Genomic DNA, 27,837 nt, shown 5'->3' with positions numbered 1-27,837 from the left:
TATATATATATATGTATTGTACAGAGATTGCGCAGCTTTGTTGCGGAGTGAAAAAATGTTTATCTTCTAACATTAGGGTCATATTCATTCTACTTATACACTGATTTACAAAAGCCGGATATATCAATTTATTTGCCATGTATTCTCAATTAGATTAACGAAGATATTTGTTCCGAACAACGCAGCAAACTAACGATCTATCTAATAATATTCATCAACTATTTTTATATGCGTGGAATCTTTTTAATTTTCCTGGTGCAATTTCTTCTTTTTAACATGATCACATTAGGATCATTATGGATCATATTAACATGTTCAATGCCAGCAAATCTTCTCTGCATTCTCTATCATTCTCGCCAACGCTTAGGTGGTCTTCTTCCTTTGGATTTGTTCATTTTAGCGTTCTTAATAACTAGTAACGATTTTTAATCCGTTGGAATAAGGATACGCTAACTCGGGACGAGGATATTTCAGGTAAACGAAAAGGTAGTCTGAGTACATAATACAACTCGTTACAGATTCATCAAGAATTTTACCTGGAATTTAGTACCTACGAGGATGGTCGTAGAAGTACCTGACCCAATAAAGAAATAAATTTTTGAAAAAAATATATTTATAGGTCCTTTAAGCACCATATATTTTTCCCAGCGATGTTCAATAAGTTCGATTGTTCATTGTTGGGAACAGAAAATAATCCGAGAGGGCTGAATCTGGCAAATAGGGTACATGAGGATACAATTTAAATTTTAATTCATTAATTTAGGTCATTGCAAGAACGGATGTGTGAGCTGGGGCATTGTATTGATGAAACAACACTTCCTTCTTAACCAAATGTATCCGTTTTGCTTGATTTCTTCGCTCAAACGTTGCAATAAGTTCGTATAATACTCGCCGTTGATAGTTTTATCTTTTTCAATATAATCAACGAAAATTATCCCACGCGCATCCCAAAAAGCCGACGTCATGACATTGCCTCAAGATGTAACGGTCTTTGCCTTCTTTGGAGCCGGTTCTCACTTTTCAGTCCATTATTTTTATTGTTCTTTCATTTCGGGCGTGAAATGATAGACCCAAATTTCATTCATGGTTAAGAAACGGCTTTTATTCTGTAAAACATTGCCAAACTCTCGATGGAAACATCTTCACGACGCTATTTTTGTTTCATCATCCAAATTTCAAGTTAATATACGATGTACAGCACTTTTTCAAATGCCTACTATGTCTACTAGCTCGCACACTTCCAGTCTAAGATCATCCAGTACCGCTTTATGAATTTTCTTCATACCACTAACTCTCCTTAGTTCGACTGTGTTCAATGAAAGGACTTTTTGGTACCAGTTGATAGAGTAAATAAAAAATCTCTTATATTGTGTTTTTTTAACATCATGGTTTGACCCCAAATGGTCCCATCCTGGGAATACGTAAATATGACCCATAAATTCAATGTTTTTACTGTTCAAAAACGTTTTTATTTAACTGATCTGTAAGAGATCGAAATGTCGTGGGAGAGAATGATTCGTCTTCTGCGATTGGTTTCACTGATTTTTCTTAACACTACTGGCAAACGAATGCTGTGTGTGTGTGAGAGAGTGAAAGCAAATGGCTTAGAAGCAAGTCCATCAGCCACAGAATTATTCGATTATACTACTTAAAGATTAATTTTAGTATCTTTAATAAAATTTACCAATTGTATCAAAGTCCGTCGGCTATCCACGCTCAAAAGGTGTGTGAGATTCAGAGGTAGGGAGTAGTTTTGTTTAACAAGTAACTGCAACAAATTATTTGTTTTATGAATGTAGTTGCTGTATCCGAAAAAATGTGATTGAGATCAGCACAAGAATTATCATCGCAGGTACAGATTGTATAATACCTAGCCTGGCAAGATGGGCGGGATATCTCCCATGACCAGTCTTCATTCTAAGGATACTTGCTAAGTAAAATTTCGAAGTTGTGTATTTAAATATATAGTTCGGGGGTGAGGGTAAAGTAGGATAAATTAGAAAATAGGTGTTATTTGAGGATCGTGAGGCAGTATCCCAGTGTTTCTTCCAGGATACTTACATTTTATCTTTTATTGAATTGATCGCATCTCTTCCTGTACATACGTTACAAAAAACTCCATTTAGCACTGAATCTTTTGCTAATCGATCAGCTGTTTCATTACCACGTATTCCAATATGTCCTTTAACTCAAATGAAGGTAATACTCAAATTTAATAATATAGTTTTGATGTCACATAAAATAGTACATTTCATTCTTTCAAAATGGGTTTCTTTTATGGCACACAGTGCTAATCTAGAGTCAGATCACACAAATCACACCCCCATCTTTTTTATTTGATTTCAACCAGGAAAGACCCTGTAAGATAGCATAGAGCTCCGCAGTATATATGCTACAAAAGAATGGTGGTGTACCATTCGGAATTGAACGTTCTACGTTGCTCTAATGGAACGGTTGTGACATCTATAGTTATTTCGATCAAACAGACGACTTTTGGTACACCGCAATTGAATTTTTTCAGCATTTCTTTACACCAACCGACACTAGCTTTTTTTCACCTATTGACACATTATACGGTATCTCACGCGAACAAATATTTTGGATAGCCGAATGTTCATGTAATAATTAAAGTATGCGAGTGGAACTAATGCTCATTATGCCTAAAACTCATGGTGTGTCACATGACGATCTTACAATATTAGCTTACGCACATAATCGATATTTTCTGGTACAACAACCGATTTTGGGCGACTCGTCCTGTAGCGAATAGCAAATAGCACTCGTATGACAAGTTCTGAGTACATTTACCATTGAAAATGTCAAATTTAACATATTCACATCAGTGTTGCTATATCTCAAAACTTGAGTATGAACTCTTGTATCTAATACAAAACTATTAAACAACCAAATAGTACGTGTGCATTTATTTTTATCACTTCTAAAATCAAATACCTTGAATTGTTTTATTGATAGCTAATAAAAATGTCTGCTATCGTTACAAGATTTATTATCTGTCATTGGAATAGATTATTTCCGTAACCCACTCTGTATAAAACATGGATAATACATTTAGGTCGATTGATATCTGATAAGTTTAAACATATATTAAAATAACTAGATTTTACTGGTTTTTATCTAAGGTATATACAATAAAGTCATACATTCCAATTATAAAGAACAAACTAAACGTTCTGCTCGCCGTTGCCGTTTGATTCCATCATTTGCTCCCCAATTAAAAACATCGAAACGCGACAGACATTTCTGAAATTCTCCTTTCGTACTAATTAGAACCAAATTTGTTTCGACTGAACACATGATAGAACTGATGATCCAGCCACCGTACTGAATTTTTTCAATAAACTCGAGTGCGTTAAAGGTACAGGACTTTGCGATCATGTAGCAGCATTATCTGTTAACACTGTTCTTCTGTTCAAGTAATCCTTGCTTCAGATATTGTTCGGGTGGCTGATTTTGATTCCACGTTGTGGATAAGTACTCAAAAAAAAACACGAGTAGTTACTGTGAGTGAGTGGATAGTCAGAAAAAAACTTAAGGCAGTTAGTCTTGAGCCATAAAGACCAGCCATTGACCCCAAATGAATCCCAGCCCATCGAGCAGAGAGCAAGTTAATTGAATTGACGGACAATGAGGCTACATTCTCTTCTCAGACTGTCTGGAGACAGATTCGCACAGCGCTGTATATAAAAGAAAATGTGGAGAGAGATTTGGGCATTGTTGCATTAAAGAAAACCTGAAGATGATTCGCGATGTGGAGCATAAAAGAAAACCTGAAGAAGATTCGTGATGTGGAGCATAAAAGAAACCTGAAGAAAGATTTGGGCAGTGTTGGATAAAAGAAAAAATGGAGAAAGATTTGCGCAGTGTTGCATAAAAACGTGACATTTGGAGGAGTTTCCTGGATTGTTTGGGCGGGCATTTTAATGGAAGTAAAAATCTAGTGGGTTTTAATTGAAACCGGCGGTGGAGAAGGGGGATTATCGGCGAAACTATAAATAGAACAAATTTTAGAGGTTCATGTCGTTCCCTACGACAGTTTTATTGGCGAAAACATCATCCTAATGCAGGACAACCCCGTCCACATACTGCAGATTTAGTAAAACAGTATTTACGGAAAATGTCGCTATAAATCGGCCAGTACATAGCCCTGACTTAAATCCTATCGAGCATTTATGGAATGTACTAAAGAGAAAAGTTTTGGTTAGAAATCCAGCACCAGCCACGAATTCGAACCTCAAAACGGCTCTCCCTGAATATTGGGATAGCATCAAACAAGAAACTTATTTGATTGATGAAAAAGCGATTATTTGTGCCAAGAAAGGGATAATAACCCCTTTTTTATTGTTCAAGATTATTGTTTCTTAGATTCTTTGCCAATTATAAAGCTCAAACTAATGACTTCAAGATGCTGAAATCAGGAAAAGAATGGAAGCCACAGATTTTTTGCTGAAGGCTTTTTGATCGCGAGCTTGCAACTTTCCTCGCGTTCTTATTTTTAGACGAATTTCCACTATTTTTTGATAAAAGGTTTTGGTTTAATAACAAAAATGCGTTAAAGATAGAACAGATTTACTGAAATGAGATCTTCTACATATATAGGCTGCTCTTTTGAAAGAGGTGTAACATCAAGTCGAACATTTTTGTTATTTATTTAAAATAATTAATTTACAAAAAAATAATATACATAAACAATATGGCAAGAACGAAGAATGCAGCTCTGTATTCTTAATATTAAATTTTTTATTATTATTTTTTTTTTAGTTAATTAGAATCGAAACAATAATTTTATTCCGATTCTTTTATTACAACTAGGACTCGACAATTTTCATTTTCCCATATATATCAGAGAAAATTTTCTCACTTACAAAAATATCAATCCGAGTGAAAACTCACGCACTTTTCGAATAAAAATTGGTTTTCAACGACAGTTTTTCGATTAAAGTATGTTTTAATAAAAATATTATTTTTGAATAGTTTATTTCATTTTTTAAATTATGCTAAGAAAAGTTTTTTTAACGCGACATATTAATAAAAGGATTCCAAGAGGTATACAACCCAATATTCTTTGTAAATGCCGTCAAATGGACTAATAAAAAAATTAAAATAGATCTTAACACAACTTTGCTTAAAGTATGTTGTTAAGGGTGGTATTCTGATCTAGAAATTTGAAGAAATTGATTATTATGCATATTTTCAAAGCTTAGACCCTCAAGAATATGTCAGATACAATAGATTTTGTGACATACTGTACAAGCTGGCCGAGTGGAACAAACTATTCTACTGGAATTGTTTCTCAAACAAAAATTTGGAGTATTTTTGAAAAATTTTAAAAGGTAAAAAAAGGGACTAAAAATTGGTATTTCATGTCGACGCCATTTTGTAAATTTCTTTTTTAAGGTCAATGCGATAGTCAATTTTTACAGTTTAAGATAAAGATTTGACTGAAACCAATTGGAGGGAATGTTAAATCCACAGCTCATTGAAGAAGAGGCTTCAACGAGCACTTGAAACGTGACATTTAATTTTGGTGAAGGTTCAAGAATGGCAAATGAGGTTTGAGATTTCTTTATGAACATCTGTATATGGATCAAAGTCTTATTTTCAAGAGAATAATTGCTAACGCGACTCCTGTGTACCAATCTTCAAACTATTAGCGAAGGCTTAATATAATTAATAAAAATGTTCAAAAACTTCAATTAAACTGTTTTTTTTATATGTTTGTTTTTTATTATTTTATCACCTAGGAACGTTCCCCCTATAATCCCGTATAAATTATCATTCCGTATTCATGGTTATTTATGGAACATATACCCCGCGAATAAAGCAGCTTTTACTGAATACAATTTTCTTATTTTTTCATTTTGTCTGGGAAATATAAAATTTTAGAAAAGGTTACTTATTATGGAGAACTTATTAAATAAAAATATTCAACTAACAAAAATAAAATTAATTATTAGTATAAAAATAAATCAAAAAAAAAATGAAAAATAGTAAAAAATGAGGATCCAACAAAATTGCCAGATTTTAAAATTAGTTTATATATCGGGAAAAAGAATAAAAATAACATTTAATGTTGATGCCCTGTCAATTACATAAATAATTTTTAGTGACTATTATATGTATCATTAAGTTGTGGTATTTTATGGTACAGAATTACATATAAAAATAAAATATTGCTTATTTACAACTAAAAAAAATATATCACAAAACTGAGCATTATAAAAGTTTAGTCAAAAAACTGTCATTTCATTGCTAATATAACCTTATATCTAAAATTAAAATATTTTTATGTATGATACAAATGATGGTATTGACAGAAATGTATCTTGTATACAATTTTTTTTTTAAATAGTCAAAAAGATGATCCATGAATTTGATTACTTCTTTACTATATACCTTGTTTTATTACACACGTAATATTTTTATTAATGTTATTGAATATATGAGAGCAAACATTTAATTCCGTGTGGTAAATAATTATAAATTTCGAAAAAATCGGATAAAAAATTTGTGTTTTTATTATTATTCAAAAGCTTTAAGTAAATTATTTGAAATTATCAAATTTATTGAATCAATCAGAAGAGTTTAAGATTAAAGATTAATTCTTGAAGGGATTTTTACTGTTTCATTCGTTCCATGACCCCTTACAAAGATATAACAATCCTACTAATTAATAATTTCAGAGGAAAAAGTTTCAAACAAACATGAACCTCGTAAAGGACTCTACAAAAAGCGTCCTATACATTTTTTACGTATAACCTATTATAGTCGTTGTTATGACACAAAATATTTCAAATTAACAATTTTACAAGGGATGGAGGACGCTAACACACTTAAAGGAGATTAAGTTAGCTTAGGTTAGTCAATTTGACTCATGTCAATATATTTTTGGTGATAACAGCAAAAATTATTACTCTGTATTGTTTATAAGATGAAAAATTGGTCCGTCGTGTTTTACTTATTAATCTGGCCATAACTTTTAAGTTATATACGTTATGCTCCTATGCCTATGCATATTGCAGCATTGTTCTAATCATCTGGTAATCGCAAATTTTTATAATTTTTACATAAACTCTTCTTTCGACCACTATCTTTCATATTTTCTCTCTAGGTACCCTATCAAAGGCTTTTTCTAAATCAAGAAGGACACTTACAATTTCTTCTTTTCTTGCTTTGCTTTATCTGTCATCTGTTTTATATTGAATACGTGATCTTAGGTGCTTCTTCCCATTTGAAAATCCATTCTGTGATTCTCCAAATGTGTCTCCTACTGTTAATCTATATCTTTTCTTTAATATTTTCCATCATTTTCATCGCTGTAATAATTAATGTTATTCCTCGGTAGCTATTGCACTACTTTGTATCAACCTTTTTGAATTTTGTTACTATTAATTCCTTCTGCCAGTTTGAGTGCTTCATCTTCTATAGAAGCTTTATTGAAGCTTTAATGAAAATATGAAACGTCACATCTTTTCCTTTTTTCGCCATATTTTTAATCATTTCTAAAGTTGCTTTATGGTATCCTGGTACTTTTCCATACTTTCCATACACTACTTCTGTGATTGCATGTTTTATCTCTCTTTTACTAATTTTTTACCAGAAATAAGATAATCTCTTTATAAAAACCTTTACACGTGATTTTCAAAGCAAGGATGTAAAAGTTTGTAATTTTATAAAGTTTATTCAAATAAATTAGTTGATAAGTGTTAGCGAATAGTTAGTGTGTAGATAAATTACGTGTGTGCAAATTCTTCCAAACCAATTTTCTGATTAAAAACAATTTAATTACAATTTTTGAGATATAGTCACTGCACAATAAAATCGCAATGAATTCAACAAACTTTTTACCAGAAATTAATATAATCGCTTCACAAAAACCTTTAAACGTGAATTTTCAAAACAAGGATGATGTAAAGTTAGAAATTTTGTAAAATGTATTTAAATAAATCAGTTGATAAATGTTACCAAAAGTTAGTGTAGGTAAATTCCGTGTATTCAAATTCATCCCAATCAATTTTTTAATTAAAAACGATTTAATATTTTGAGATATAGTCACTGTATAATAAAATCACAATTTTTTTTGAAAATTAAGTCAACTCCACCAAATGTCAAATAAATAACTGTCAATCACCATCGATTTTCTTAAAAACTAACAAAATATACACTTATGATATATTGCACTAGAAATTATTCTTTTGTGTGCATAGACAATCAAAGGTACAATAAAATCTTAAAATTATTTAATCAACTCGCAAGACTTTAGACTAGAACGTTCCGAGTTCAAATATTTACAACACAAATAAATATTTAATATATCAAAGAGTAAAATAGAGACAGAGAGACCGTAGAAATAATGTGCTGCTGCATCAATCGAAAGCTTCTTCACTAAATAACGAATGGTTATTAACTAAAACGTCCTCTATGTCGGACATATTACTGAAATAAAAATAATAATTGTTTTTAATTGACAATTGACATATTTGACATTTAAACCGTCTCACCTTTCAATATATAATCTGTCAATAAAGTCGGTACTGTCGGACTATCTTCGTTTATAGCTTTCAGTACTGAAAATAATTTTTATATTAAAATAGAATTTTTTTTTTTCGGAAAATTCACTCACTTTTAATGAGGACTTGTAAACTTTGGTTATCCGGTGGCCCGTCGCTTATATGGTAAGGAATTACGGTAGTTAAATACTGTAAAATTGAAAATTCCGTATAAGAGAAAGTAAAGACGCATTCCAATAACTGTCAAAATCAAATTAACTAATTGTGACAAATCGGGAAACTGTTTGACAGAAACGACACGCACGACTTCGTGGAACTAACGATTCTATTTATAAAAATAACAATAAAGTATCGAGTATAAAAATTTAGGGCGCACACTTTCGATACGTCAAATTGACATATTATCGATAGAAAAGAGGATGAAAGATACCGAATCGGTCACCATACTAGCACACAACAAACTTTAATGTTCGATTTATTAATATTAATAATATTAATAGTAAAAACTATTAGAATTTTTCATAATAGCACCCTTCCGTATCAACACACTGCTAAAAATTTTACCAAGAACGCCTGGACTGAAATGCTGCGTCACGGCCAGTTGGATCGCCTCAACCTAGCTGTAATGCTTCACCATATGCATCGATTTCATTCTCGGAAATAGACAAAAGTTTGATGGAGTGAAGAAGATTCTAGTTCTCGTTTTGTTCCCCTGACAACACTCGCGGTACCAACTTCGTACACACTTTCCTGGTGATTATTACGATCTCAAAAACTTGGGTCAGATGAATAACCAATTTATCAGCTGATACTCATCCTACGATCACTTATGAATAAATTTTTCGCTCGCGACACATTTTCGTTCGACTTGCTGGTCGAAAGGCATCCACTCTTTCCCTACCTTCTCGGAACACTCTAAAATCCCCAATCTAACTATGACAGCATCAACGTAGGCCTTCTTAATCATGTCGTGAGTCTCTTTACCCATTTTTATCAAGTGTTACACAAAATTTGATAGCATACCGCTGCTTCAGTAAATGCTTCATGATTCTAAGTGACGAAGTGTTTCGACAGGGGTTCAGAATACAAGCGATCTACTCTCTTCAACAGCCAAGAGTCTATTGCCGATTTTTTCCGCACTTCTCCAATAGTCACATTGTTCACTTCTTAGAAACGAACACAGCAGATGCCAATAGGAAAGCCCAAAATATGACGATTGAGAGATTTATCCTCAATAACAGGTTGAACCTCGCACTTATGAGTGTGAGTCCTCCCCGATCGATGACGTGATCTGCTGTTCCTTCCTGCTCTATGCTACAGAGGCATTTCGGATCGTTCGTGATAGTTATATCCTGCAGATGGCGTCGTCGATGATTACGTTTAATTTTCAGTCAAATTTCGCGATTATTTAATTGGATCAGTCGATTTATTGACCAAATATAAGGTACCTGCGTGTCGTCAATATTCTCTCTCTGAAGTTACCTTCTTCAGAGATCGGAGGTAAGCTTTTATGCCAGAATCAAAATTTCTAAGAAGGAACGCTATATGGCAAGTATCTTGGTGAACATTATTCGCGGAAATGCCATATCGTTGGAAACTACATCCTTCCAATAATCCCGATCTAAAGCATGTTTCTTTATTTGGAGAAACATCTGAGCGCCACGATGATGATGTCAACACAGTGTCCAGCATCCAAAAAATTTAATAGACGATATGGGATGGATATTGAAGGAAATTATGCAAAAAAATAGTCATCTAAATGCTGCTAATGGAAGCAAAGATTGGATCGAATCTTTGGAATCAAAATCCTTCCCATAATCTCAATCTAGAGCATGTTTCTTCATTTGGACAAACACATGAGTGCACAATGACGATGTCAACTCAATTTCTAGCATCCAAAAAATTTAATAGACGATATGGCAAGGATCTTGAAGGAAATTATGAAAGAAAATATCAAATGGATTAAATCTTTTAAAAGATCATCCTTCCAATAACCCCGATCTTGATCATCATGGCTATGGCAACAATGTTAACACAGTTTTCGTAATCTAGAATATCAAGTGGACGATATGGCAAGGACCTTGGTAGAAATTATGAACGAAAATGTCCATCTAAATGGTTCTAATGGAAGCCAAGGTTGGATCAAATCTTTGGAAACAATATCCTTGCAATAATCCCGATCTAAAGCATGTTTTTTTTTATTTGGAGAAATACCTAATTGCCACGATGACGATGTCCGGTTCCAGCATCCAAGTAGTAGACGATACTACCTTGGTGGAAATTATGTTTAAGACAAGATTAAAGTACAAACTTTCATGTCAAAATATTTTTTATAATAAAAACTCTATTTTAGAAATAATAAAAATATATAAAGAGAACTTTTACCTTCGGATCAATGCCGTTTTGAAGTTTCGTGGAAGAATTTTTGGCCGATCTCTTCTTTTCGACATGGTACTGTCTTCGTCTATTTTGAACTGCTAACAACAGAGAAATGAACGTATTCTTCAACTCTTTCTCGTACTCCAATTCATCTCTAAGCGCCAATTCGGATATCAACGTTTCGGAAAATTCTCTTATCAATACTTCTAATTCGAGAAACAGTTCGTTCAATTGGCTCAAACTCAAATCGCGTAATTCTAAAACAGATACAAAATTAATGCAAATAATTAATCGATAATGCAGATTTTACTTACTGTCTTCATATAATGGTGAACTTAATACTTCCTTCGCTTTTTCTAACACCTCATTATTTTCTATTTGGCCTTCTCTACCATCGGGATTTCCATCAATAGAGCTCAAATCGTCTTGCATCATATCGTCGATTTCTCTTATTACTTCTTCGGCGGTTTTTAAGGGTTCGTCTGCTTCTTGGTTCATTCCACCAAGAATTAGAGCGTGCATATCTAGGTCACTAGCAACCGCTTCATCTTCAGAACTCAAATCGAGGTCGTCTTCGGGTGTTTGAGGATCCTGCTAGTGAAATAGATAATGATACAGAACGAGGAAATAGAAAAAATTAACCAACATAAATATCTACTCAGGATTTATAGTTGAGAAGCAAAAAACCATTCAATAGAGGTTAATGAACACTAACTATAGAATCATAAGTTGATTACCCCCGTTATATGGTGGCATTTGAAAGTTCTGCACTTAGGAAAGCTTCTAGAGCCGAGGTGTAAAGGTAAAAATAGTTAAAAATAACATGAGTACGGTCATTTGAATGCTTACTTGCCTCTGTACTTTATTCTGTATCACATCCAACCTAATTCAGCAGTAATGACATACGTGATAGAGACCAGAGCACCTAAGCGGTTGGGAATAGGAACGGGAAGACCACGGGGACAGAATGTCAGATGACTGGTTGCCAAAGATTACAAAGGACGAGAAACCGAATACATCCTGACCACCAGGACGACCATCTACAAGATGGTATGAAGCTGGTCTTGATCATCCCAGCTGCAGCTGGGCAACCATTGATGCAAACACAGGACAATGTCCTAACGTACGATGAAGAAGAAGAAGACATTCTACATAATAGCAATCTGAGGCCATAAAAATTGCATATTTTAATCCAGTCCCAGAAAGTATCAATTATAGGGAAAATTACCACGCACGAATATTCTGAACAGATGTGGCTACGTTTCATAGTAATGGTAAAGTAAATCACCATAACATACACTACTAGACTGAAACGAATTCCCGAAATCAGGGTCGTTGGTCAATAAATGTGTGGTACGAAATTCTATGGAAAATGGAGAAAAATATTTAGACTTTTTTCCTGGTACTCTCCATAGAATTAGAGACTAATCTTAACATGTTACGACATGTTTAAATTGAGTTTTACGAATTTTCACACATGAAAATTCACATTACTTCTGAGATACCCTTTGCATTTTGCATTTTTTTTAAAAAATGTTAAATTGAAATTTTGGGGTTTATTCATTATACTATTTATATAGCTAATAATTGAATTGTGGATTTTATATTTTATTTGCAATTGTGTCATAAAAACTTGAACTTTGATAAGCTATCAGTGATACATACACTGTTTAATTTTTGAGTTGTGCATTTAACGTAAATTTTTGTATGAATTTCAATTAATATTTAAATAATTTAAAGTATAATCACCATAATTAAAATAATTACTGCTGAATTTATTGCATCGGGCAGGTTTTAATAATTTCTTAATTTATCATATTGCAAAGTAACAATAAATTTTAAACGAGAATCAAGATGATCAAAAACTATCATTAAATATAATAAATTATTATAAAAGTGACTGACAGATACGTCAGACTATTTATTATAAGATCGGATTAGATCGAAAAAAATGATAACATCAAACGATGTAAAAGCGGCATACGAATATAATTATTTCGTGAACTGACGTATGAATTATAGTTTATTGAAGTATCCATTTTAAATCTTCCAAAATATGGTCCTTTATACCTACAACTTGTTTTTTATTCGATTTCAGAAAATATACTATTAAGTGGATTGAAACGCTCGTAAACTGACACATAGATGGCGCAACTAATATTTAAATCCAAATGACTTTCAGTTGTACTTGTGTGTATAAATATGACAGCTGTCGTAAAATTAGGAAGTTCGTGTGATAAGCTTTTTGGCAAAAAGATACTATTGAAGCTAAAATTTGGCTTGATAAACATTATTCGAACAGGAAAATTCAACCGATAAGAAGGTGTTGCTCTTAAACTTAAACGATGAACCATCCAAAATGTGAGATGGGATGTTTTTGGAGGTGTTATATTTTTAGCGGTATTTTTATGTTGTTATTTTCAGTGGGTTTGGGTTCTTTGTTGAGAAATGATGAAGAAATGATACTTGTTTGATTAACAAAACTCTTGCTGAACAATCGTCGAATTGATGCTCAATACTTAAAAATTCTTAAAATTATAAATTGGAACACGTTTGCCTGTCACAATTTTTATGTCATGCTATCACTGTCACTTGAACACATCTAAGATTGCTTATCGCCTGCCAACTTATTTTAAATTAAAAATTAATATGAACATGGTTACCAACTTTGACACTATATAAAACAAAATAATGTGAGATAGGGATAGGTCGGAGCAGCTGTCAATTCTCAACATTTTATAACTTCAAATATTTATTTTTTTATACATTTCAAATTAAGCCAAAAAAAGGTTGAATAGGATAGGCCCTGGGAAATTATTCAATGTCAATACGTATGATTTTAAAAAATATGAATCTGAAGAATATGATTTGTTAGTTGAAGTTTTTACTAATTTATGTATAAAGAATTTAAAAAGATGACCTTTTGTGCAACTCCCAGTTAAAGTGAAATTTGACGAGTATTGAATTCTGTTACGAAACGTATAATCAAAAAATTTTGAAGGTTATACTCATTTTCATGTAGCGCCATGTGGTGAGCATAAAAAGAGGTAACCCTCATTGACTTTCACACACGAAACTAATCGATACGAACTAGCGTACGCGTTAACATTCTCATTAAGACAAATATTGAAATTATACTGATAAAAACTCAATGTAAATAAGTCCAATATGTACTTTCATTTTTCAATTTAATATGACTATCATCTCACAGGTTCAGTTGAACGGATAACTGTTTTTATTACAAGTATTTTCCGCCTTGAACCTGACTCGGTGATTCAGTTAAAATCTATTTCTGATATCAGTTTTAAATAGCAAGGTCAAGTTTCCACTGAATATAATAATGATTCGCTTGTTTTTTTATATAAAAATAATTGGAAAGACAACTAAAAACGGTGTATCGTGGAAAAATAAAAGCCATTGAACTGTAATAATCATATCATATATCATATATTATTCAAAGAGCGGTAGGTCATAACTTAGGAGCGGATTCTATGTTAAATGCTACTTAATTAAGTTTTGAGATATTTATAATTGGATATGGATTTATTGCTTTTCAAAATATTTCCTTCAGAACACTTTTGGAGGAGTTTAAAACAATTGTCGAAGAATTTTTTCCATTCCGATTGAGGTACTTCCAAAACATGTGATACTGCTTCTTCGGGTGTAGAAAAACGTTTACTCCGCAATTTATTTTTAACCTGCGGGTATAAGAAGAAATCATTGGGTGCCAAACAAGGACTGTACGGTGGATGGTCCATCAATTCGATATTTTGACTGTTCAAAAACGTTTTGTGTAAACTGATTTGTGAAAGGCTGCATTCTCGTGATTTGTCCGATTTTTTCGAACTCTTTTGGCAAACAATTGCTGGTGTACCATTCAAAATTAACCGTTCTACGTTGCTCTAATGGAACGGTGGGTAAATGTGCGCGAACAACTTTTGTTTTGAAAGATTCATACAGTCAATTGTTGTTTAGTTTCGTTTGCATAGATTCATGATTATGCGGTATTCAACGCTAATAGATATATTTGACAGCAATTTTGAATGTATGCGAGTGGAACTAATGCCCAAGTGTGCCTCAATCTCACGGTATATCACATGAGGATCATGCAATCCCAGTTTACGCATATCATCGATATGTTTTCAGTTACAAGATTCGATTTTGAACGTTCTTCACGAAATTCATCCTATAGCGAAGTGCGACCACGATTGAAAACCAGCGAAACACGGCAGCTCGAGATGGTGTTTCATCACCAAAAGTCGAAGCGAGTTGATCGGCACACTGTTGTTAGTTTAATCCACATCCGAATACAAAGAAAATCATCTCACGAAAATGTTAATTAATAATTAATTTCATTTTTGATTAAGATTAATCTTTCAGGTATTTGTAAACAACTTAGATAGCACTCTTATGACAACACGTTCTGAGTACGTTCACCATTAAACATGTCAAACTTTATGATGCCAATGTCAGATTTGACATATTCAAATCAATGTTACCATATCTCAAAAATTAAATAGCAGCACTCGTATTTGGGTATTTTGTCAATATTTTTTGAAAAACCTTCATATGCATATTTGAAACAATTTGCATCGAAATTTGAATTTCTTAATTCTTAAGAAAAGATGCAAATCATTACGCCCCTTTGCAACTTAACCGTATAGAATATTTCAAGTAGTCAATTAGTGATTTCCAGGTATTTTCCTAATAGATTCGGTGAGATTTTTGCACTTTGTTTCAAGACCTTTAATAAATGCGAACGTTTAGTTTTTCGGTAAAAGTTTTTTGTTTTTAAGAAGTGCAAAATGCCGAAGTACAATTCTAATCTAGTTAATTTCCAGCACCCCCAGCTTCCTTGCATCAATGGAAAAATATTCTGTAAAGCATGTTGTAAAATGGTAAAAGTCCTTCACTAATTTTTTTTCTCTAGAGAAAGATTACCGCATGTACCTTTGCCTTCCAAACCAGTATTGACTAGTTGGGGAACTTGGTTGGAAGCGGAAATATTTTATATTGAACATTTCGTACCAATTAAGGATCATCTTTTAGAGTTTAATGCTGAAGACAGCACTGTTATTGCAAAATCACAAAAGCTCCATCGGAAAATCATAATAATCTTTATCAAAATGCATTACAGTTTTGTAATAAAAACTATAAACAATTTCGAAGCACAAAAAATGTATGTAATCCGTTGAAAAGAAATTTAAGAAAATATTTCAAAACTTTCAGGTAAAATCGATAATGTAGTAAATAAAAAAATGTTAATGTGTCTAAATGTTCTTGATTTTCTGTTATAAAATTAGTTTTTTTAATAATTATTGGAAGAAGATAAAGTTTGACGTTACGACTTTTCTTTAAGTCTTTATCAAAATATCAAAGAAAAGTCGAAACATCAAATTTTATCTTTCTTCCAAAAATTATTAAAAAAACTAGTTTCACAACAGAGGAGACCTATAATCAAAAACATTTAGAAACATTAATATATCAAAGGGTCTAAGAAATAATAAATTAATGAAAAAATGTTTTAGAAAAAAAGCAGCAGTTTAATAACCTTCAAGAAAATTTTAAATGGAAACTTTGAAGTTGATTTAAATATAGAATTTTAAGATTTAAGCCACTAAGTATGCTTCAATTACTTCGGTAGATGTTGAAAGGAGATTTTCGAATTATAAAAATATATTAGATAAAACGCAAAATTTACGGATAGATAACAAAAATCCCTTTGGCAAAAATTATAATAGGTTTTTTTTTAAATTTTGCTAGAATAATGTACAAAATCCCCAATCAAATCTCTAATTTCGATCAAAACGAGAGTCTATTCGAGCAATTTTCGTTAAAGTAATCATTCACTTACCTGATCCAAATGCAGAGCATTGATTTGTAGTTTCCTAGCGTACGTTTTCGACCAATCGATAGGCAAAATGTTACCGAAGTTTCCCGTCAACGTCCACCACATTCTGTAACGACCCCGAAAACAAATAGTACATTGTGGGTGAAAACCGGCCTAATTATGATTGATTTTAAATAATGAATTCGCATTTTGAGAATTTAAAACGAACAAAAATCGATCATGAATTGAAAAATTTAGATCAGTTGGAAATTCTACTGCGAAATTCAATAAACGAACTTTTGATGGAGAATATTTTCATTTTTATGACTCTTATTAACTAATTTCAGAATATTTTTACCAAAAAAATCATATTTTGCATTTTTCTCGTACATTTTAAGGGTATGTGAACATATTGAATAATTTAAATTGTATATTTCCTAATTTACCCTCTATATTTTTCTAAAAGAAATTTCTTTCATCCCCTATTTCCATCATTTTCAGTCCAAAAATATTACAAGCATATGAAAAGAGTCAACCAGCATCCATCAAACATTTAAATTGCACATTATCTTTCCTCTAACACATTTTAGAGACAATAAAAATATAATAAATTGTTTAAATAATTTTACGTTAGTTTATTCTTATTATCGTTGCTAGTTTTTAAATGGGAGTTGCAATAATCCAGCCTATTGTAGATATACAAACTTGTTCTCAATGTTTTTCAACATTCTCCTCCACTTCCTTCGATCCTCTGCTACTTCTTTCCACTGGTTCCTACCTCATCTAAATCCCGCTTGACTAACAATTTTTTCTTTGGGTGTCATCTTCTTCTTGTCTGTCCTTCTTCTCGCTCTAGCACTGTTGATCTTTTGGAAAATTACATCCGAAGCCGGTACTCCGTTCTTCATAGTAAAATTCCGACGACCCTTAGCAAAAGCAACATGCTGAACGGACATACACTCTTCACCATAAACCTCAGTAAGTTGCCGCTGAATCTCTGTTGTGGAATTCTAGCAATGTCTTCTAACCATCTTCCTCTTTGTGCTCTAAATATTTGTGTTGCAGCTTCTTATATATTATCATTAGATCTGTTTGTTTAACTTCTCCAGATACAACTGCCATTTTGACCCCGCCGAATATTTTGCTAATGCGTTTCAAAGGTTTTTTGCTCTTATAGATACGTTCCATTATATTTTCCTCTACAACATCTATACTTGAATAACCGCAAACCAAACAATAACCTGAAAGGCGGACGACATTAGCATAGCCGCTAGGAAAACCCAACTAAGAATAGTAACAAGAAGTCTTTAGGAGCTAGACCACCTGGACTACCAAGACTAAATACCTGAAAATAATTTTCGTACAAGAACTATCTGGTAAACGAAGAAGACAAAAAATGATGACTTGGATGAATATTCAAAATGAAACTGAATACAAAGCTAGATCCATCGAGAGTTGTAATAAAAGCTTCAAGCCGAGCAGAACATCTGTCTAGAGTGAAACTCCCCTTGGTACATCATGAAGAAACACCGCCAGGAAAAGATTCGAGAAATTACACCGAGAAAAATATGCAAAACCGAGAAAATTAGTTATGACTACATCAAGAAGAAAATGAGCAGAAAAGTGCCACATATTAAAGGATCTGCAAATTGGTGAGGATTGGCAAGATTTTCAATAAAACAGACTGACAGTGTTCTGGACGGGGCGCGTTTGGACTATGTTTAACATATTATTGCTGAAACTTTTCAATTTACCTGAATGAAAGCAATAACAATAAAACAATGTTAATTTTCATAAACTATAACCGTCCTTTTAAGTAATATAGAATAATATATTTCAATATCCAACGAATCTAATGAATATTTTTTCATGATACACGCAATTTCTCGTATTCTCCCTGTTTGTACCGGCGCCAGGCGTTGCAAACGTCGCGACATGACGTCTGTGGTTAACACGATCGTATTCTTCCTTAGCTTGTCATAGAAATTCCCGCATTTACATTTTCAATTACATATAATAGACCAAGGCGATAACCTATGAAGATGATAAAAAATGAAAGAAAATAATTGTACAGATAAATCCCATTGGAAAAGGAAGAGGATATAACAAAAATGAAAGGAAAAAGAATACACGGGAGATGGGGAAGCGAAAAAAGGATAGTTTTTTAGAATAAGAAAATGGTTTAGGTCGATTTGCGGAAAAACTACACTCCATACAATCCATTTCTGAAGCCATTCCATATATCGATTTATTTTTGACATTAAACGTGTGTCTATGTGCCTGTATATATTGAATTCCTTTAGTTTCATATTTGTGAGAAATATACATTTATATACATTGTCTATTGGCAGATTTTAACGTACAATAGTTTGATTAAATCGAGGAAAAACATGTAAAAGTCGAAAACAAACCGGAGAACCTGGCGCCCGTCTCTTATTATTGATTCCCCACTCCTGTAGCGTCAAATAAACTACCCTTGCATCTATTACCCTTTTAATAATTAGGACGTATATGTGGAGTATTGAATTATGAATAGGGTAGATTCATTATTCAATTTTACTCTAAATATGAAGTAGAAAATTGATTACTTCGAATTCGTTATTATGTTCGACGTAAAGTTAAATGCGACTCTTATAGTTTCAAAAAGTTTATTTAAATTCCCAAACACGTTCATGTAATAAAAAATACGTGAGAACCGAAAGTTTCAGACTTTTTCTTTATTCGTATAACGAAATATGTTGCGAAATGGATGCGTCATCATTTTAAATTGCATCAAATTTGTTCTGTCTTTATATTTCGCTTGTGTTGTACTGGTTCGCCACCGCCATCGCCACAATCTATGTATTAAAGCTACATCATGGCATTACGAACAAAGCGAAGAGGAGTACGACAGACGAGGGTTGTACTAAAGGTTAGGTTCCCGTATTACTTACAAATGAAAAGCTTACATTGTTTTCAATAGAATCAACACAGTTTTTCTACACGGTTAGACAATTTTTGTACTCCTACTCGTACTTCATTGTCCCTCTCGTGTTCCTTTAGCTTGGGGAAGTAATTACCTTGGGGCTAAGTCCAGGCTGTACAGGATGGAGCATAACAGTTCACCCAAAATTCCTGTGTTTGTTCGCCGGAGTTTGGTCAATGTTTCAGAATATCTGTCTGAGTTTATTGTCGCCCCAAATTGCATGAAATCGATAAGGAATACTTCTTTCCGATCCCAGAACACAGTCGCCATAACCTTTCCCCCCGACTGCGTTTGTTTGAACGCCACTAACGAGATTCTTATTTTGTTTAGAGGGTGTAATCTGACTAAAGCCCAACAACTTCTTATCGCCTACCCCGTTACTCCAGCGTCCGGAGAACCTAATGCGCACTCACCCAACGTTTCTGTTGGAGTTTTTTCAATATTGCCGTGCGAAGCATTTAACAAGTTCACGTACAGCGACTCTCCGATCTTTCAGCGACTCACTGTTAATTTTCTTCATCTAGAACTTCCGTGTGATCGTTAACATAAGTCCCACACCATTTACCATGCGATGAACCGACATTCATTCCTCGCCATAAACAATGAATCTCTACGGGGGGTAATCTCCTTGCGTGGAATCGCGCTGTCGTCAGATTTAGCCTAGCACTTACCCTCGAGGCTGTAACTCAATGGGAATCTTAGTTTTAGTACAACCCTCGTATGTGTAGGATGCTCCGTCGCGCATTAAACAATTAAGAAGAACGAACCTTAATTGGAGAAAATTGCAGACGAATGTTTGTTTCGCGTGAATTAACTTCACGTACAGCCATGAGTATGTCAATTAGTGGAGCAAAATGCCCATGAAATGATATATTATAACACCATAATAACAATTAATGATGATAATTTGTTAATTCAAGGTCAGTAACAAGTGTACCAATAACGGAATGTTGAATGATGTTCGTTGAATAATGCACAGTTTTATTGAAATATCAAATCGTAAAGTTTAATGATAAACGTTGATGTGTGATGAAAGAAACAAAAACAATGGGTACTTGTTCTATATCAGAGGTTCTTAAGCTTCCTAAAATTTCTCAACAAATATGGAAATCTAGCTACGAAAATTTGTTTAGACTACTGTCAAGTCTTTCCCTAGGATCTCTAAGAAAGAGCCTTGACCACTTTAGGTATTACAGGTAAATTAATTTAGGTTAGGTTAGATTGATTGTGGTTCACTCGGAGACCCGTGGCCCATTGTGTTACACTTCATTTTACACTTAGTTAACCCCTACCATATTTTCTCCTCTTATAGTTTATTTTCAAGTATTTCCAACCCAGAATGAAGTTTTCCACTTTTTCTATATCTAATTCAGCTATTTTTTCAATCACTGTGACGACCCCAGCATTGGAAGTCATTTTTAAACATCTAGATCGGCAATAATCGATCGTCTCTTCTTCTTTATCACATTTGCAATAGTTGAACCCACATTACAATAGTAGACTCCTAAGACAATTTTCAATGGACTTTGAGACTAGTCAAATCGCTCTAGCACTGGATTCTGTATAAATAGCATCTTTCAAGAATTTCATTCTATACCTGTATCTTCAGGATCCTCTTCTCTCGTTCCACTTGCAACAAACCTATCTGCTTCAGAGTTCCCTTTCATTTCATAGTATTCAGGTTTCCAACAGAGACTTACTTCGATATGACAAATCCAGCATCCTCGTATTTTATGTATTTTTTCACATTTTGTTACGTTCTGATGATGGAATTAAGTTCATAGGTTCTGATAGACCAAGAAAATAGGTTCATAATACAAATTTTCAATTTAAGGTACTTTAAGTTGTCCAAAATCGATTTGTTAAGAGTTTTGAAAAACGGCAAAGGTTAGAAACAAAAATGTTTAATCAAAATTGTAGATCCTTTAATTTCACACAAAAATGATCCTTTGAAGTTTTTTCCTATCACTAAAATTTACATAGTTGGATGGCTAGACCTTAAAGGATGATGAATAAAGTTTTAAAAATTCTTAAGTCTGTATAAAAATCAGTGATAGTAGATAAAATAAATTTCTTTTAATAATTTTTTCACCCCTACCCAAGATGATAGCAAAAAATTTTTGACAAATCTATTTCGAACATTTCAAAATAACTTATGTTGAAAACTCAAAAATTAGAAATTGAAGCCCAATTTTCTTGGACTACTAATTTAAATTTCTACCGGAGAATCTCGTATTTACTTCGATAAACATATTTTTTTAAAAATACAATCAACTTAACTGTAAAATACAAAAATAGTTTTTTTTGCACTTCATCGTCATCAACATGTGCGAGTATGTGGGTCTCGTAGAATACATAAACAGATGTATGTATATAAATGGTAACGTGGAGGTCATCATCTCAGTCTCGGTAGTTTACTTACGTAATAAAAATTTTAAACATATCGAATCGGCTCTCCCACTGAGAGGAAACCGCTTTCTAAATTTTAATAATGCGAAAAAAATATATATATATATAAAGAAAATTGAGGATTATACACAATTTTATTCAGAAGATAATAATAGTAGATTTTTTTACTAAAAATAGGCCATATTTTGGCGAAAAAACAATAATTTGTTAACATGTTCACTGTGTTTTTGTGTTCATTTTTTGAAAGTGTCATTTGAATGGCAAAATATACAAAAAAAAATCAGTTTTCTTGTCAAAAATGTGTGATCGTATTTCAATAACTCGATATACCATTTTGTGTTTTTAAATTTTATAGATTATTAGTCCTAGAAAATCACAAAAACAAAAACGATCCTTCGCAAAGATAATGAACCTCTGAAATGACATAGAGAAGTCGAAAAAACTGATTGAAGTAACTATCTTGATGAATAAAACAAACTTGTGCTAAAGAACTGTGGTAACATCATAGAGAAGCTGAATGCAAAGAGGAGGTTTATTTGCGTAGATGAAAAAAGGATTCACCATTTCAAATTTTTGAGTCTGGAGCCGCTAGAAGCAAACAAAAACTCAACAAGTCGACTGACAAGGAAATCATAAAGTTGACCTTTGAATTGCTTTAACAACCAACATATTCTCCAGAATCTTATGTTACTGGGTTTTTAAAAATATGTTGCAACAAATATCGACTATATGAAGAGGTCAACGAGTAAAAAATTGGAAAAACCCGATTGAAGTGAACTATCTTAATAAATAAATTTGAACTGGCTAAAAAACTGTTTTTTCTTTAGATTCATAGGTCAATACAGTAGATATTCGGGACTGTTCCTTGATAACTATGACCGCAAAATGTCTCATAAATACATTGCCACTCAAAAAAATATCTTGAAAAAATAAAAGTGAAAAACACAGGCAATTGCAGGTGTTTTACGGCAAATAGTGAAACACCGGTAATTGCAGTTTTTTGTAGAGAATAGAGTGAAACACCGACAATTGTAGGTTTTCTATAGAATAGAGTAAAACACTGATAATTGTAGATTTTGTGGAGAATACAATGAAAAATCAGCCATTGTAGATTTTCTACACAATAGAGCGAAACACCGGTGATTGTAGATTCTATAGAGATAATAGTGAAACACCGACAATTTTAGGTTTTGTGGAGAATAGAGTGAAACACCGGCAATTGTAGGTTTTCTATAGAATAGAGTAAAACACTGATAATTGTAGATTTTGTGGAGAATACAATGAAAAATTAGCCATTGTAGATTTTCTACACAATAGAGCGGTAATTGTAGATTCTATAGAGATAATAGTGAAACGCCGGCAATTGTAGACTTGATAGAGAATATAGTGAAACATCGGCAACTGTGGATTTTGTGGAGAATAGAGTTAAAAACCGGCAATTATAGATTTTGTAGAGAATAACGTGAAACACCGGCAATTGTAGGTTTTCTATAGAATATAGTGAAAAAAACAGCAATTGTTGATTTTGTACAATATAAAGTGAAACACAGGCAAATGTAGGTTTTGTAGAGAATATAGTGAAAAACCGGGAATTTTAGATTTTGTACACAATATAGTAAAACATCGGGAATTGTAGGCTTTGTGCAGAATATATTGAAACACCGGCAATTCTAGAATGTATAGAGAACAAACTGACGCATAGGAACACAACATATCTATTTACATCGAGATAACAAGCGTATATATCATCAACCTCCTCAAAGCAGTTTTTAAAGAGGCATATCTTGAAACACTAGAATTCTCATAAAATCCAATTGCAACTAAAATTTGAACAATTTTAGCGCTAGGACAGATAAATAATACAGTCAGATACTTTTACAAAGAAAGTATCTAATTCTATACTTTAATATATGACCGAATATTTAGGTGAATTAGAACTAAAACCAAATCGATTTCACAGCTGTTTCTATACGTCATCCATGTATATAAAATAACATAACAAATAGAATATATAAAATTTTCTTTTTCTATTTTATAGTCATTGTGGACGATGTAGTTTCCTTGCCAAGAATTTTTGTTAACATTGACCCAGTTACTGAAACTGGTCTCCCAACTTTAGCGTTAAATAAAATAAATCAATATGAACGAAATCGCTGCGGTGATGTAACCTATACTAGCATAAATTTAAGGACTAATTGGATATATATACATATCCATGCTATTCTTAGTTTTCGCACATCAAAAAATATACTCTAATCGTAAAGTATGTACAGTAATAAAAAAACAAATCTAGGAAAAATTGGTGCAGAGCATTATCTATCAGTCTAATGTCACAGCAAGGACAAGGTGTTTGAGAAACAATTTTAAAGAGAGAGAACGTAGTTCGATGTAGTTTGATTGTGACGCAGATATTTTTACGTAGGTTTGTTTTGAGAATGGCGCTGATATAGGAATAATTTTCCTCTGCTAGGCTGACTTTGACGGTGTGATATTTTTTGTATGGCAGTCGCACAGCTAGTGTATCCGCCAATTAAAGAGAGTTTAAAAAGAAATAAATACAATAAAACAAAATGTCTCGACCAACTAAACAGCTTTGACCAGGCGGTAGGGCGGGTACAGCTGCGGCTGAATTATTCCCTATGTTTTGCAATTGAGCTGATGATCGGATTCACCAAGATGCATGAAAGCTACAGAAAACCTCTAACTGGAGTTACGTCTCTACAAAACAAAAACCTTTCGAGAAGATAATTGGGTAGGGTGCAGTAGGCATCGATTTTTTCGAGATTTCCTCTTATTGCCTTTATGGGACAAACCCGTGTCGTACTCTGTCCAAGGTAACGTTCAAATCAGCGGGTTTCGAAACGTTCTCCCCAAAGCATCAAACGAAAATTACGTGCTAGAAATCTTACGCGAATGGGGTGGTTAAATACGATAGACAGGTTTTATTTGGGACTATAGAATCACTTTCCATTTCCCGCATCATTATACTGTTAAACAGAACAATTTTTCATAATAATATAAATGTTGTCTGGTGAATCGTAGCCCAGTTGATGGCCGTCTTAGCCTCGTGCTCTCTACATCAGTTTTATTACTGAACACACCAGGTAACACTTTTTTAGTGCATTTTGTGAATTACTAGTTAAAATTGGAGAACTGTGCTGCAGTTGTGGCCTTAGAACGTCTATCTACTCATTCCCCCATATCGCCTTAACGCTTACTGAACAAAATTTCGAATTTACACGATTCGGACTTGATTGTTTCCCCCGTTATCGCCATGTCTCTAATTTAAGCGAAATTCTGTGGCCAGCAAATCGAATACAGAGAAGGTTTATCAAAAATTGTATAATAAAGAAATACTCATGAGTTTAATGATTAGATGGTGCTGACATAGGATGTTTTTCCTCTATATTGCTTTGAGTTCGATCGTACAATGTAACCTCGCCGTAGTGTACCAGAATTAATTAAAATGAATGAATTGTTTTCTATTACGACAACGCATATATATACAGCCATCGTATAGCCCTGAAAATTCTCTTAATAGTGTTCAAATTTTCAATAAAAGGCCACTAAGCGCTAATAAGGTGTCGCGATTCATACCTACGGGAAACCTAGCGAAATGCCAATGACAAATCCTTATTTTCCCTCCTAGTGCTCAGAACAAACAGGAACCAGGAATCTATTATCCCCAAAAGCATCGATTTTTACCTATGTCGATACCTTGACCGCTGCTTTTGATTAGGACTGGTTTAAACGGGGCAACATCAGTGGTGCGAAGAAAAAAAAACGAGTATTTAGGCCAACGCTACCGAGACGGTTCAGGGCTCAAAGAACACGGATCCTAAGGTTGCCTCGACTTCCAATCCTCCTCCACCTAGGTCTTCCAACTCGGAGGTACTGGTTGTACGGCCATCAAACAACGAGTTGGCTCCAAAAGCCTGTAAAGCTTCACCTGCAGTAGAGCCCGCGAAGTAGAAAGGATGATCGAATTCAAAGCTAACCGTGGATCGATAGCGGTTGCAAGGAAGAACAGCTGTTGGATTTCATTAAGGCGATGAGTAGGCAATCATGAGGTCTCCATTCTACCTCTAGCTGCTTAAAAATTCTATCCTTAATCGTCAAAAAGTTGAAGCCAAAGCGCCTGATTGGCCGTATAGTAATTTCAAGTGGGACACGACTGGCCTATCAGAACTATGAACCCGACAAATGTCAAAAACCATCGATTATCTATAGCCAAAGATTACGTTTCCATCGAGTACTTTTCGAATTCACCTATTTTATCCAAAACAGGAAATTTATGTACGCGAAGTCGATATATTTGGTCCAGTGATTTCAAAATATATTCAGTATACATTCTAATGTTACTATGTAGGCGACCTCTGACTATACTATGATTCACTGAATGATAAAAATTTTGTGGTGACATAATTTTTCTGTTTTGTTCATTGCACCGATAAAAATAACTACTAACTATCCTAACAGTGTTAGGATAAAAAAATTCATTCAAAACCATCAATCATAAAAATATTAGTTTAATGAGATTTATTTCAAGCGAGGAGAGCAAAAGGAAGAATTCGAAAACTCATTATTTGCACTTCCTGTATATATGATAGAACATCATCACCTAAACCATAAATAAATATTATAGGAATAAAAACTAAGCTAGATTTGTTTAAAATAAACGATCTTGAAATTATTTGCAACAAATTCGGCAAAGACGGTTCTGTTCTAACCAGAAAGGTGGTCGATGTCTATCCACCTACTTCATAAAATTTTATAACATCGCCGGGTAATATATACATGGTAAAATCAAAAACTATTGTCAGGTGTTTGACTAGTTTTCACTACAATTTTCTTTATAAATAGACATTTTCATGAATTGTAATAAAAATATCTCAAATTTTATACATTAGGAATAATTTTCGTTCAATGTATATAAATATGGAGAACATTTTCACTATCATAAAATGTATAATAGAGAAAGGGGATGTCGGCGCATTTTACTACCTATAATTCATATGAATTCCCATTATACTTTCTAATATATAATAAATAAGAATATTTATAGATAAAAACTTACTGGCATTCATTCATAATTTCTTCTTGGGACCTAATTTGAACAGGTGCCAATTTTTCTACAGATTCCTCGTAATTTCCGAAACATTTCGTGATTTTTTCATCGAAAGTATTTACTAAATCCTCCAAAGATCCAGAAAAAGTTTCGGTAAAATTATCAGCCACCGATTGGGTCTCGCCGTTTTTCAGAATAAGTGTCTTAGCGGGCACTTTTTGGGGTATAGAATTATTGAGTATGTCTTCTTTAAAGTCGTTCAAAACATCGTTGATGTCGTGCTTTTTTTTGTTTATATTATTGAGATTTTCTTCGTTTTTGAAATTTGCTGTTTGAAATTCCGTCGAACCCCATTCATCGGTTTCTTCGAATTGCGCTAATGGAGCCTCAAATTTTAATTCAGCCATTTTAGTGGCCAAATCACGCATCGCGAACACAGCACAACACTATCCACCCCGGCCACTACGCAGTCTGACAGAAGCACAGTAAATCGAAGTTGATTCCAAAGGATATTATAGAATGTGAGAAATGCGCAGATGTGAAGGGATTTAGAGAAATAAAAGACGGGGAGATTGTTTACATCTCAAAGTCCAAAATAATTGATTTTGTTCCACGAGTGGGAGCTACATTACACAACTTTATTTACGTGTCACTACTA

General features: G+C 33.3%; 1 protein-coding gene across 2 annotated transcripts; it reads right to left on the bottom strand.

Moving 5' to 3' along the window:
- Positions 1–4,570: 4,570 nt before the first annotated feature.
- Positions 4,571–27,702, bottom strand: LOC130442042 (fasciculation and elongation protein zeta-2). 2 transcript variants are annotated; one of them, XM_056776008.1, is made up of 7 exons: positions 27,189–27,702; positions 16,762–16,864; positions 11,222–11,501; positions 10,914–11,164; positions 8,642–8,717; positions 8,520–8,585; positions 4,571–8,454 (listed from the first exon to the last, which is right to left on the bottom strand). In XM_056776008.1, exons 1-7 carry the CDS (start codon positions 27,605–27,607, stop codon positions 8,438–8,440), a joined length of 1,212 nt encoding a protein of 403 aa, XP_056631986.1. In that variant the 5' UTR covers positions 27,608–27,702; the 3' UTR covers positions 4,571–8,437. The 2 variants fall into 2 exon arrangements, with proteins under 2 accessions (XP_056631986.1, XP_056631987.1); XM_056776009.1 differs by having other exon boundaries at positions 11,222–11,498.
- Positions 27,703–27,837: the final 135 nt, after the last annotated feature.

The sequence above is a fragment of the Diorhabda sublineata genome, chromosome 3 (assembly GCF_026230105.1).
Source record: "Diorhabda sublineata isolate icDioSubl1.1 chromosome 3, icDioSubl1.1, whole genome shotgun sequence".
Lineage (NCBI taxonomy): Eukaryota > Metazoa > Arthropoda > Insecta > Coleoptera > Chrysomelidae > Diorhabda > Diorhabda sublineata.
The sequence above is the reverse complement of the archived record's forward strand: the minus strand, read 5'-3'. Positions and strand labels throughout refer to the sequence as shown.

What these genes read in the sequence shown, in the direction of transcription:
- LOC130442042 (XM_056776008.1), bottom strand. Translation starts at nt 27,607, where the DNA reads ATGCGTGATTTGGCCACTAAAATGGCTGAATTAAAATTTGAGGCTCCA. An exon ending in TTCACCATTATATGAAGACA is followed by an intron (nt 11,165 to 11,221) that starts GTAAGTAAAATC and finishes TATCTGTTTTAG; the next exon opens with AATTACGCGATTTGAGTTTG. An exon ending in AAAACGGCATTGATCCGAAG is followed by an intron (nt 8,718 to 10,913) that starts GTAAAAGTTCTC and finishes TCAATTTTACAG; the next exon opens with TATTTAACTACCGTAATTCC.